The 12752-nt window shown below is 36.1% G+C and overlaps 1 protein-coding gene across 4 annotated transcripts in view; it reads right to left on the reverse strand.

Annotated features, from left to right (window-relative positions):
* cacna1ia (calcium voltage-gated channel subunit alpha1 Ia) overlaps window positions 1–12752 on the reverse strand; it is a 107176-nt gene that overhangs the window by 14238 nt on the left and 80186 nt on the right. For 2 of the 4 annotated variants that reach the window (XM_058768451.1, XM_058768448.1), the window contains exons 29-32: window positions 12538–12659; window positions 9027–9401; window positions 1988–2134; window positions 783–917 (exon numbers count right to left, since the gene is read on the reverse strand). In XM_058768451.1, the coding sequence (XP_058624434.1) occupies window positions 783–917; window positions 1988–2134; window positions 9027–9401; window positions 12538–12659 (779 nt within the window). Of the gene's footprint in view, window positions 1–782; window positions 921–1987; window positions 2135–9026; window positions 9402–12537; window positions 12660–12752 lie in introns of all 4 variants that reach the window. The other 2 variants (XM_058768449.1, XM_058768447.1) reach the window with 1 other exon arrangement.

A 12752-nucleotide genomic window follows, 5' to 3' on the forward strand; every position in this document is an offset into this window, starting at 1 on the left:
ATTCAATTCAAGTTTATTTGTATAGCGCTTTTCACGATGCAAATCTTTGCAAAACAGCTTTACAGAAAATGTAAAGTTTCTACATTATATTTAGTAAAAGCAAGCTGATGTCCATATGGCAGAAATGTACGGTAAAAATCAAGCAGTTAGTTAATGTCATGTAATCAAACAGACAGTGAACACAGCAATGATTATATGTTGCGATCAAACTTGTAGCAAAATTTGGTAGTTTTTGGTAGTTTTGTATGTTGTCTGAGGGTTGGCATCATCTGAGGTCTTCTGGGGGGTTGGCATCATCTCTTCTCAGGTCTCAAGTATCATGGTTTCCACAAAAGTATTAAGCTGCGGTGCTTTCAACTTTGATAATAATAAGAATTTAGCTTTGCCATCACAGTAATTACTTTTTACTTTTTAAAATATATTAAAATAGAAAACAGTTATTTTAAATTGTAATACTATTTCACAACAGTACTGTATGTTGCATAAAATAAATGTAGCTTTGGTGAGTGAATTCTTTCAAAAACATTAAAAAAATCTTTCTGACCCCAGATGATTAGAATGATCAGAGTCTAATATTTTAATATGAGCTATTTATTACTTATTGGCCATAGTATGAACGTAATTATCAACAATCATCAATAATAAATACAGATATTAGCAAGAAAACTGATGAATGCATACCTTTAAACAGATTTTCAAACATTTCAAAGTGTAGATACTAAGATAATCGTGAGGGTGAAGCATTCAAAATGACAAAATCGTTTTTCTGAGAGAAAGCTCACCTTGCCCTCTTTGGCAGCCATCTGGTACACGCTCTGCTCGTCCAGGCTGAGGTCATCAGGCAGCGCTGGTGAGGATGACTTATCTGAGAGCTGCTCCGACCTCAGAGACGCCTGCTCCAGTTCAGCCATGTGGATCTGCTGTGTGCAAGAATTTATAGCGATGAGAATTGAGAGGGTTGTTAATCATTAAAAACCTTCCCAACTATTTGAATTTCTGCAGACTTTTACTGTATGCCAGTCTAACAGCTTTGTTTAAATTTGCAGAGTGCTGAGCTGAGTTTGAGTGATAAAACTGTCAACAGAGACTTTGGATTGTTATGGACAGCATGGTTTATGTCTGACAACGTGATGATGACTTTCCAAAGAAGAAATCTGGCTAATTCAAGAAGAGAGACGTTTAGAGTCAAACAGAGTGAGTGGGAGAGAAGAGCTTGCAAATCAGAGATGTATGGAGAGCAGAGACAGGGGAGTGGAAACAGACTGATGGACTGACATTGTTGGCAGCTTGGCAGGATGATAGGTGTGGAGGTTACGGCTTGAATTACTTCTTTTCTGAACTATCCCTGTCCTGTCCGTCATTGTGATGCGACACAAGCACTGAGAGATGTTTTGTGTGTACATTAAATAATGAGCTATAGTACAATAACATCAGTCTAATTATTTTGAAAAAAAAATAAAAAATACAGTAAAAACAGTAACATTATGAAATTAACTAAATTAACTCTTTTCTATTGTAATATATGTTAATTTGTAATTTATTTGTAATTTGTCATTTATTTCAGCAGCCATTACTTTAGTTTTCAGTGTCACATGATCCTTCAGAAATCATTCTAATATGCTGATTTGCTGCTCAATAATTTTTTTACCCTCAGGATTCTTTGATTACCAAAATATTAAAAACAGCATTTATTTTAAATAATCGTAATAAAATTATCTAAAAATATCTACCTATCCATACTTAAGGCCTATAAATCTGAAAATCAAACTTTAGTGATTTTTAAACTGCTTTCAAGATCGTTTTATTTATTTATTTTTTTAAATTTCAATGAATTTTAAATTCAAATGGCATCATGTTTGCTAATTTAAAACTGAATTTAAAGGCATTCTCTATTCAATTGTGAAGATTTGGATATAGGTTAGTTTTTAAGATTAGACTTCTTAAACTCAAGATTGCATTAGCAAACACTGACGTAGCTCCAGTGTACCTCTTGCGGATGAGTCCTGCAGTCCTTGCAGACGGGTGGAGAGGAGTAATGATGGAAGACGGAGCCAGAGAGGTTGTCAATCATCAGCATCTCCCCTTCAAATGAATCTTTGATAAGCAGAGATACACTGTCCAGCCACAAGTTCTCCTGGGATACAAACACAACAACAGAGTTAATAACACACAGTTATTAACAATAAGCCACTAAAGTAAGTGCAGGGCCATCGACTGGGATTTGGGGATCTGGGAACACTTTTCCAAAATCTATGATGAGGGAGCACACTAAGTCTGTGTAGTTGGGAACTGTAATTCTACAACATTTGGATGAATTGAATCATTTACATTTTATAGGGAAGCTACATAATTCTAGAGGCTAGAACAAGCTGGCAACATTATGGCTGATAAATGGCAAATAATACATTTCAATCCACCTTATTTTTAAATAAATAAATATACAATATAGTGTGCATCAATGATATTGCACTTTGAAATGGTCCTTGCACTAGAAAATAGAACATCCTACCCACCTGTGCGTGCACACACACACACACACACACACACACACACACATTAATGAGAGGGTAGGGTCAGAGAAAGGGTCTCCTTCACTGTCACAGGACTGGTCTTAATGACGGCGTTTGAGAGGAGCCTTATAGCAGCAGAGCTTCAAAGAGCAGCTGTGCAGAGGGCTAAACCTGCACACACACACACACACACACACACACACACACACACACACATATGTTTCACAGTCACACACTCCACACACTGTATCCGCTCAGCAAAATCCTTTGTGTAAAAAATTCAAAGTGATAAAAGTTCGAAAACACGTCTAAGACACCTCAAAAGTTTTTTGAAAATTGGCTAAACTCGAGGGCTCTGAACACGTAAACAAAAACCTTTCGCCCGCATCAATCAACGTCTATTTTAGCTTCCCTCATAAATGCCACATCACTCAATGTTAATATCAAGATGAAGTAAATGTGGTGCAAGTACGATTCCAGAACAAAATCTCTCTTTCTATGAGAAGGAATAAAGATCTGACCATTCAATATTCAGTTACCCAACAGAGCAATTTAGGAAGCAGTCAAGTGAAGAATCAATCTAACAATCAAAATGTGGCGTTGTCTAATAACAATCATTTATTTCTCCAGGTAATTGTGCTCTTTGCGTCACTGCCAAACGCTTTTGATTTCCTACACCAATAAACAATTAAGCTGAAATGACTAATTTGAGTTAAATGAAAATTGATCAGGCTGGCCTGCCTGCTAATTCGAAGCGCACTTGGTTATTAGCAAGCAACCTCTCATGTACAATAAACAGGACTAACAAAAGAGCTCTTGCAAACACCTCAGCACTTCTAATGAGAGTTTGACAGCAGGACTTCACACTTAAGGCCTGACACCAACTCACAGGCTGCTATTATCCCCTGAAGATTAGCACCTAGCAGTGGCCAGTGTTACAGGATCACATATACCTCTGTAGTCCAGAGGTTTAAGTAACCAATTTATGGTTCCAGCCATGACCCACAGAGATAATGGCCCGTTTGGGTCTGGTTGCGGCCAATGCACAGGGCGATGCGGTCACGGCCTGTAGTGCGAGAACAATCATTTTCAAAATGGCTCTAAGCACGAGTGCCACATTTATGGGTGTTAGAGTCTCACCTGCGCCAGCGTGGGTCATAATTCGTATCGGCCGGATGGAGCGGGGAAATGCTGTATAATTGGCAGGGATGTAGTTTTAATGACATTTCAACATATGGGAGTATCAGTGTCTCAGCATATGGCTACCTCAACACTCCTCAAATCACAGGTTGAAGCACAAGAGCGTGTACATCTCAAAACCATCTAATTTAATGAGATTTCTGGCGGCTTCCCGGTGGCAAATCACTCAACACATGGCGCGAACAGGTGTGAATTCAAGGAAAAGCAGCATCTGCTGGTTTTGCACTTTTCTGAAGGTTGTGTTTTACAGGTAGATGAATCAACTGGAGACTGTCGTGAACTCAATACAATACAAAAAGGCGATACAAGGCACAGTCTGACTCTAGGCTGTTCGGTGCTTTCTCCTCTGCTGACTATAACTGTGGTTTCGCACAATGCTGATCATGAGGAAAATGATGTGTTACTGGGGACCTAATCAGTACATGCTGTTTCCTCCCAGACTGACACACATTAATGCAGACTGAGTGCCATTCACTAGCTGCGTAAAAACTGTGTAGCACGTTCTATCCATCCATCCATCTTCTGTTTTTGAAAGAGGTCTCTTATGCTCACTAAGGCTGTATTTATATAATACTTAAAAAATAAAGTAATATAGTGAAATATTATAACAATTCAAGACACCTTTTTTCTATCTGAATACACTTTCAAATGTAATTTATTCCTGTGATGTTTTTTTTTCAGGATTCTCTGATAAAGATCAAAATAACAGCATTTATTTCAATTTTTTTTTTTTTTTTCGACAATGCAAAAGTCTTTATACTTAAAGGCTTTTAAAGCTTTTTAAAAGTCTTTGTCAAGTCAACATTCAAAGTGATTCTTGAGAAACTTGAGAGTTTCTTTGAAGTCAATTAATTTTAATTCTATGCCTTTACATTCAAATTCTTTATCCTGTTTCCTCAAATAAATTCTTAATGATACACAACCCTGACACGAACCACATGAAATGGAAATAACAAAAGGCATAATGCAACTCAAACTACACATACACAAAAATAAGGCATAATGACATGAAAATGATTGGATAATGATTTGTATAGAAGCGTCTGCTAAATGACTAAATGTAAACGTAAATGAAAACAAAATCCTATACAGACATGCACAAGCTCCGTTACCCATTTTTCAAGGATACTGTAAAAATCAAATATGCATACTCGACAGCATCATCTGACTCAGAAAAATCACCTTACTTTTCTTGGCCATGGCAGACCGTGTGACCAGAAAAGCTGAAGTGCTTTAAGGACGAGAAGAGCTGTTCAGCAGAAATGCTGCAGTCAGTGTGTCAGTGCGCAAGGCACAATTCAGAAGAGATGCCTGGAGAGGGAGGTGGCTTCCCACTGCATTTAAAATATGTTCTGTTATAAATACACACTGAACTGTGCTTGAACTCCGGACGTAAACCTCTCTTTCACAATCTGCTGCTCAGTTTTAGCAAGCCTTACCGGTGTAACAAATAACAGTATGTTTGAACTGCCAAATCAGTTGCCAAAGCAGCTTATCTTTGGATAAATACTGTAAGAACAGTAAAAGATAAGGAACAGTGCAAAATAAATACAAATATTATTCCAAAATACATAAATATCTAAAATCATCATTATAAAGTGCTATAGCAAATAAAATAAGATTACAAGAAGTTCAAGTTTAGTAAACATATTTATGGCTTTTGTAGGCATGTTCATGGATGTATGTATGTATGTGTGTATGTATGTATATCTCCATCCTAAAACCCAATATAAAAAGAGCAGAATTCATTTTGTGAAATCTCCTGCTGACCATCTGTGAATACAAAACTTAAGCAAAAATGAAGCTCATTAATGACACATTTGCATTCCTTGTGTCTCTAACCTTCTTCAGTTCTGCTCTCTCTCTGAGGAGATGAAATGCTTTCAGTCTGCTGACATGGCTTCTGCTTGAAGTCAAACTAGTTTTTCCAATTCCTGTTCTGCTGACAGTCATGCATACCTCTTTCCTGTCTCTGTGTCTGCCTTTGCCTCCTCCTCTCCATCTCTCAGCCCCAAACCTGCAGGTAGTGATAAGGACTGAGCTCACTGCATGGAAAGCCGCTGCTGTCTAGTCTGTGGTGTTTGTGTGCGCCTTTGTGCCTTTGTGTTTGTGTTTGTGTTTGTCACTATCGAGCCGAGACCCAGAACAGGTATGGGACATCTGTCTTTTTGGATCTTAGTATTGAAATAAACTAATACCAGCACTGGGGCTAGTTTCAGCACATGCCCGCACTGCGACAGCAGAAGACATGAGACATAAGGGTATTGAAAAATTATTTTGAGAGTTTTGGAGACTTTTTTGGCTCCATTCACTAGACTAAACTTCTAGGGAGAAAATGTGGAAGAATTTGCTTGAAAGATTACCAAAAGCTTCAAAGCAACAGCTATCTGGACTGATATGGCACTTTTCATGAATATGGTATGGTGTCCAATACTGTTTTTCATCAAGCATCAAGCACCCAAACCCCCTTTTCTCTGAGAACATGTTGGACATGACAAACAGCTAGTTTTATCTGTCCTCTCTTGCTATTCAATTCATTTTTATACATTTTTAAATTAACTAATTTTATATACCAAAAACATACATATTTAGCCATTTTCCCCATTTTAAATGTTATATGATATCTGCTCATAACAAAAAAGTTACATTTCTTAAAACTGTCTAGAAATATTTAATAGCAATTTTAGCTCCATTTACCAGCTCATCCTTTAAAACTGCAACCAAATTTATTGAAAAAAAGTGAAACTTTTCATAAATTAAATTCAAATGAAATTTTACTTTAATAATATAATATTTAGCTAGCTAGTCTCTATATGAAAAATAAATATGTATTTTTATATATTTCTATACAATGTGTATATTTCTTCATTTAATTTAAATTTTTAATTCTATTACATTAAAACTACTTACATGGCAAACAGTAAAACAATAAAACAGCTCATATGTGACCCTGGACCACAAAACCAATCATAAGTAGCACGGGTATATAGCATGTTCCATGAAGGTATTTTGTAATTTTTTTTACTGTAAATATATCAAAACTTAATTTTTGATTAGTAATATACATCGCTAGGAACTTCATTTGGACAACTTTAAAGGCAATTTTCTCAATATTTAGATTTTTTTGCACCCTCAGATTCCAAGTTTTAAATAGTTGTGTCTCAGCAAAATATTGTCCTATCCTAACAAATCAAGTTATGATACATCAATGGAATTAAGCTTATTTTTTCAGCTTTTAGATGATCCAGGGTCACATATACTATTTGGTTTGACCTCCTGAGACTGACAATTAAGGTTTTCTGAAGGTTAAGCATTTTCCTTTCACTGACCATTTGTTAAAAAAAGAAGAAGAGAAAAACAATTCTTAAGTGTTTGTATAAAAAAACTCCAATTTGTATAAAATAAAAATAATGCAACAACAGTCTGAACTCTTTTCTTCAGAGTGTAAAATGTTGCTATGTTATGAAATGTAAAGGCAGTATACACCTGAATGCATGAGCATGCACAAACACTGACAATTAGGTACATAAACAAACCCAGGTTCACTACTGAATCCGTGCGCTTTAACACTGCAATGAATTCAACCCTTCAATTAGCATTCCGTTCCTTTCTCTCTCTGTCCTCCTCCTCTCTTTTCCTCTTCTCTCGGCAGTTACATAATCTGCTGCAGAAGCTAAAAATGGACAGGTAAAGACAATTATAGCTCCACAATAGCTGCCTGACAGTGAGTCATCACGGCATGTGTGCGTGTGCGTGTGTGTGTGTCTGTGTGAGTGCACCACAACATTTGTCAGTATTCTGTTTTTAGCAATTCAGTCATGCATGTGTGGAACTTTTCTTTCCTGGTGGATCTGGTTCAACAGTTAATCATTTGATCCTTTACTTAATTACAAAAGGTGATTATTTGTAGTTTAGCATGTTTACATATCTAAGAGAGCATTGCAGACTGACATAATGTGTTGCCATGGTGACAGGACCCAAGCTGGGGCGAGTCCCAAGGATCTATAATGAAAACGTCTCATTCTGTGGCTTCTCCTTCCCCCTTATTATGCCTTTTTTGCCCTTTTTAGCAGACCCAAATCATACTCTAACTTCATGAGCAAAGGGCACTAACATTTTTCCATGCATGAAGAAAATGATTGCTACAAAACACTACACACACACGTACAGAACTTTCAGAAATCATCCATCCATATAGGGCTGTGATACCACATGATGGTAGAAATTTGCTAAATACCATATATATATATATATATATATATATATATAAAGTGTTCATTATATTAAGTTTGTGCATGTCAAAGAGAATTTTCTACATGGCAGGTGAAATGAAATGAAGTTTCTTGTGCTCACCAAAGCTGTGTTTACTTGATCCGTATACAGTAAAATACATTAAAAATAGTAATATTGTGAAATCAAATTAGGTTACAAATTAGGTCTGATGTGTTATTATAATTTATATGAAGACAAATTACTCTAGTCTTCAGTGTCATATGGTCCTTCAGAAATCATTCTAATATGCTGATTTGTTGCTCAAGAAACATTTCTTATTATCGATGCTGAAAAAAGTTGTGTTGCTTAATTTTTTGAGACAGAATCTTTGCTGAATCCTTGTGTTATTTCAAATGAAAAAATAAATGAATATATATATTAAAAATAAATATATTGTAAATAAATAAATATGTTAAGGTGGGGTAATGTAAGATTTATAACACTGTTTAGACTTTTACATTGTTATATAAAATGTAGACCCCTATTAAATGTATATAAATAAAAAGTAGACCCCTATTCATATTTTGAATTTACAGCATAAATATAACCATATTGTGATAATGGATATACCATAAATGTGATTTAAACTCACTCCTTGCTACAGCCATTCATGCATGAATACATCCAACCAAATCACATATTCACCAATTCATTCCTCCATTAACAATCGGTCAATCTATCTATCCCATTATCACTCCAATCATCAATCACATCTACAGTATCCATTATTAATGTGTTATCCATTCAGTCAAACCTTTTCTTAATCACTAAATTCCTCAATCTACAATCTATCTGTGCATATCTACAATGCATCATCATCCATAAGTCATCCATTTATCAACACAGTGACGATCTATCCTTTCTTACTTTCAACCAAATCATCAATTCATCAATCCAATGCTCAATAACCCAATCTCTTATCTACCATCTAACCAAATCATAATATTCAGGAATGCATTCCTCCATCAATTATCTGTTTATCAGTCCATCCATCCATCCATCCATCCATCCATCCATCCCCTGCCATCACTGTGCGTGTCGTACCTGGGCTGGTGAGTAGAGTTTCCTGGTGCTGTTGGGCTCGTGGACCCCTAGGAGTGTGTTTGGGGAGTGAGGTGGAACAGTAGAGCTGGGTCCAGCCCCCTGATGCCCCATACTGCTCCTCTCTGCTACAGGCCCCCCTCCTCCGATGCAGCAGAGCGTTCCCTGGGCCAGCTCCAGTTCAATCTCTGCATCCATCTCTGCCTCCTCCTGGGCTTCTTTGTTGGAGTCGTCCAGGTGTTTCATCAGCACTGCCACGACCACATTGATGAGAACAAACTGGGCCGTAAGCACAAAGCTCACAAAGTACATCGGAGAGATGAATTGTAGGCTGGGATTACAGGTGTATTCGCCTGGCGGGCATTCTCGAAGAGTGTCCTACAGGAGTGAAGAGAGAGTCACGCTAAAGATATTTGAACTTCTACCACAGTTAGTTATGTTCAATTCATTTGACTGGACACATCAGGGTTATAGAATTACAATACTTGATCACACTTCATTTTGATCTGTTTTCTTTGATGGAGTACAATAGGTGGACTGCAGTGATCAGCATTTCTGTAATCAGATTTTTTGTGTTGTTTTCAAGTAAAATTAGCTAAACATCCTTAAAATACTATTTTACGATTATTTTAACAGAAAGAATTTATTACATTTTATACTGGAAAACAAGACAAAAACACTGATTAAATAATTTTTGCATCGTGTCTGATAGGTCAATAATACAAAATATTTCCTTTTTTTTTGGAAATGTAATTTAACAGCAATTTGGTTGTATGCTGAAAACTTGGTATCCAATTATGAGACATTACACTTGATAAACTGGACTGTAATAAGCCGATTTTCTTTGTTATTGTTGTTTTTTTTTTCTCCAGAGGAAAAAAACAACAACTTTAAAATAAGACACATTTACTTGTGGCTATTTTTTCTTCTTTTTAAAATCATAAGCCTAACAAGTGGTGTTTAATCTTAAAATGTTTAAGTTCATACAGGGTAAGAAAAACAAATTCAATTCAATTCACATATTCTCTTAAAACAAATAGAATATAAAATACAATACAATACAATAATCTATGTAAGCTTGTTTCCACCATGGTATAAAAAAAGGTAATTGCTTGCAATTGCAAATTTATATCTCACAATACTTATTTTTATAGATATATAGATATAAAAAAGACTCAATTGTGACAGTCGCAAGTCATAATTACCTTTTTTCTTTTTTAATCCCATTTTAAATACAATTTATTAAAATTGTATTTAAAAATACATTAAAAATGTAGCATACATTTTTTTTTACATTGTGTCTCAAGTGTCAAACTCAAGAATTTACTTGCTTTTTAACAGCAATGTGGTTGTGCACTGAACACTTGACACCCATTTCTGAAAATAATACTAATTACATCAATCAAATACTAGCCATTAAATAATAAAACCATTTTCCATGGCCTCGACTTCCTAGAGGCGGCAGATAACCAGTATTTAGTGTGACAATTGTCTTCCCCTCCCTCATTTTATCATCTGCAGTTTGATTAGCTTGAACTATAGGAACAAATCCCAGAATGCCAATTTCATTCTGATTTATTTTGATATAACATAAATGCTCTCTTTTTCCCCTCCAAAGCTGCTGTGAGTGAGAGGGGTGATGGGTGCAAGCTCTGGCAGTAATTTTGCTTGGCCACTCATGCGTGTGGTTGGGGTTCGGGGAGGCGGTGGCTTCTCTGCAGGTATCGTACGAGCTCAGGTTGTAATTTACAGCTCTGAATATGGTGCTTTAGCTGCCAGGAAACCACTGCAAGCCTCCGTAAACCATAAAACTCATTGTATGTGTGCCTAATGGGGGGAGCTTGTCACCCTCCATCAAACACACCCTCTGGTGTGAGCAGGGCGTTACGCATCGATATCGCGCCAATGTGTTCTCATTTATTCAGGTGCACTTTACTACTGCGCTGAATATGCTGAGCTGGTAGTTCCTCCATCATATACCTCTCATATAAACGCCAGGTTGGAAGGAGAGGAGATGAAACGTGGCAGGTTGTCTTTACACAGGCCGATAAGGACTCATTCCTCAAAGACAAGTGTATTAGAGACGAGAACGACACAGGAGGACGAGAGAAACTATGATGAAAGAGGCTATGATGAAATACCATATAAAGCAAAAGGAGGGATCAAGAAAAGTGCAGAAAAATGGTGAGAAAAGACTGTAACATTATAGATTTATAAGCCGCTACCTCAAAGGACTCCTCATGGCAACCTATCCTGGTCTCTTTATTGCGGTGAAACATCAGAAATCATAAGCATTTTGCTTGTGAATATTTCTTAATTGTCTAGTTGTCAACTTCCTCTGTTAAATATTCTGTGCATAAACTGGTACCAATCACTTAGGATGGGCACCTTTTGCCAGGGCTGATTTGGTTTGCATTACTTTATGAAATGGCAGTGTTATATCTAATACAGAAAAAAGCAAGTTTTCACTTCATTCGGTTTTGTTTTTTTGTGCTATAATGAATGCAGATACAGCATTGGAATATGTTATTTTTAAAATTTTGCTGAGCGGTCGCTTCAGTTCTCTGCAGTGCCAGAAAGTGACAACAGCGATGTTCTCTTGTCTTTTTTTTAACGGTGGAATAATAAACTAAAATGCAAAGAAATGTCTTTCTGTTGCTGGTGCAGTATAAGCCTAATGCAATTATGGCTCTGTTTATTATGGTCTTGAACTCCTCATATTTGGTTTTAAACTGCTGATCCATGCATTTATCCACTAATCTACAAAATCCCAGGAACAACAGTGGCAGATGTAGGGATGAAGATATCAAATTAAATATGTCAGCTCATTTGAGCTCTTGAAACGGGCAGCAAGAATGACTGTTCAGCTTATAAACATAAGCATAAGCATATGATGGTCAAAAATGAATCATTAATATTCATTAGCTAAGTATTCTCCATTTCTGGTCATCTGTGTACCTACACTGACATTAAAAAGTTTGGCTTCAGTAAGATTTGTATAGTTATTTAATTATTTAATGTAAATGTATACTTTTATTAAGCAATGACACAATAAATTGATTAAAAGTGACAGTAAAAACATTTATAATGTAACTTTTTAAAAATTCAAATAAATGCTGTTTTTTATTTACAATTCCTCAAAGAATTCTGAAAAATGTACCGCGGTTTACACAAAAATATTAAGCAGCACAACTGTTTTCAACACTGATAAGAAATGTTTCTTGAGCAGTAAATCAGTATATCAGAATGATTTCTGAAGGATCACGTGACTCTGAAGACTGGAGTAATGATGCTGAAAATTCAGCTCTCCCATAAAATAATACAATACAAACTACATTTTAAAATATATTAAAATAGAAAACAGTCATTTTAAATTGTAATATTATTTCACAATATATACACATATTGCTGTTTTTTTGGTCAAATTTAAAAACCTTCAGTTTACTAACTGTCCCCACCTCTTTTTATAACAAAGTCACACTCGTAGTACTATAAGCTTTCTGTTCTGTTGTACCTTCATTATGCCGTTCCAGTTATCACCAGTGGAGACCTGGAAGAGGGTGAGGAACGCCATGCCGAAGTTCTCAAAGGTGGCGTGCCGACTCATGCCCTCACATGGGTAGTCCTCATTGCACACTGCAGAGAACAGAAAGAGCCATAGATAGAGTTTGTATTGTTGAAAACTACGTTTTGTGAATGTTTATCATCACCTAAAATTTTGTCTCAATG

This window comes from Onychostoma macrolepis, chromosome 03 (genome assembly GCF_012432095.1).
Source record: "Onychostoma macrolepis isolate SWU-2019 chromosome 03, ASM1243209v1, whole genome shotgun sequence".
NCBI classification, from domain to species: Eukaryota; Metazoa; Chordata; class Actinopteri; order Cypriniformes; family Cyprinidae; genus Onychostoma; species Onychostoma macrolepis.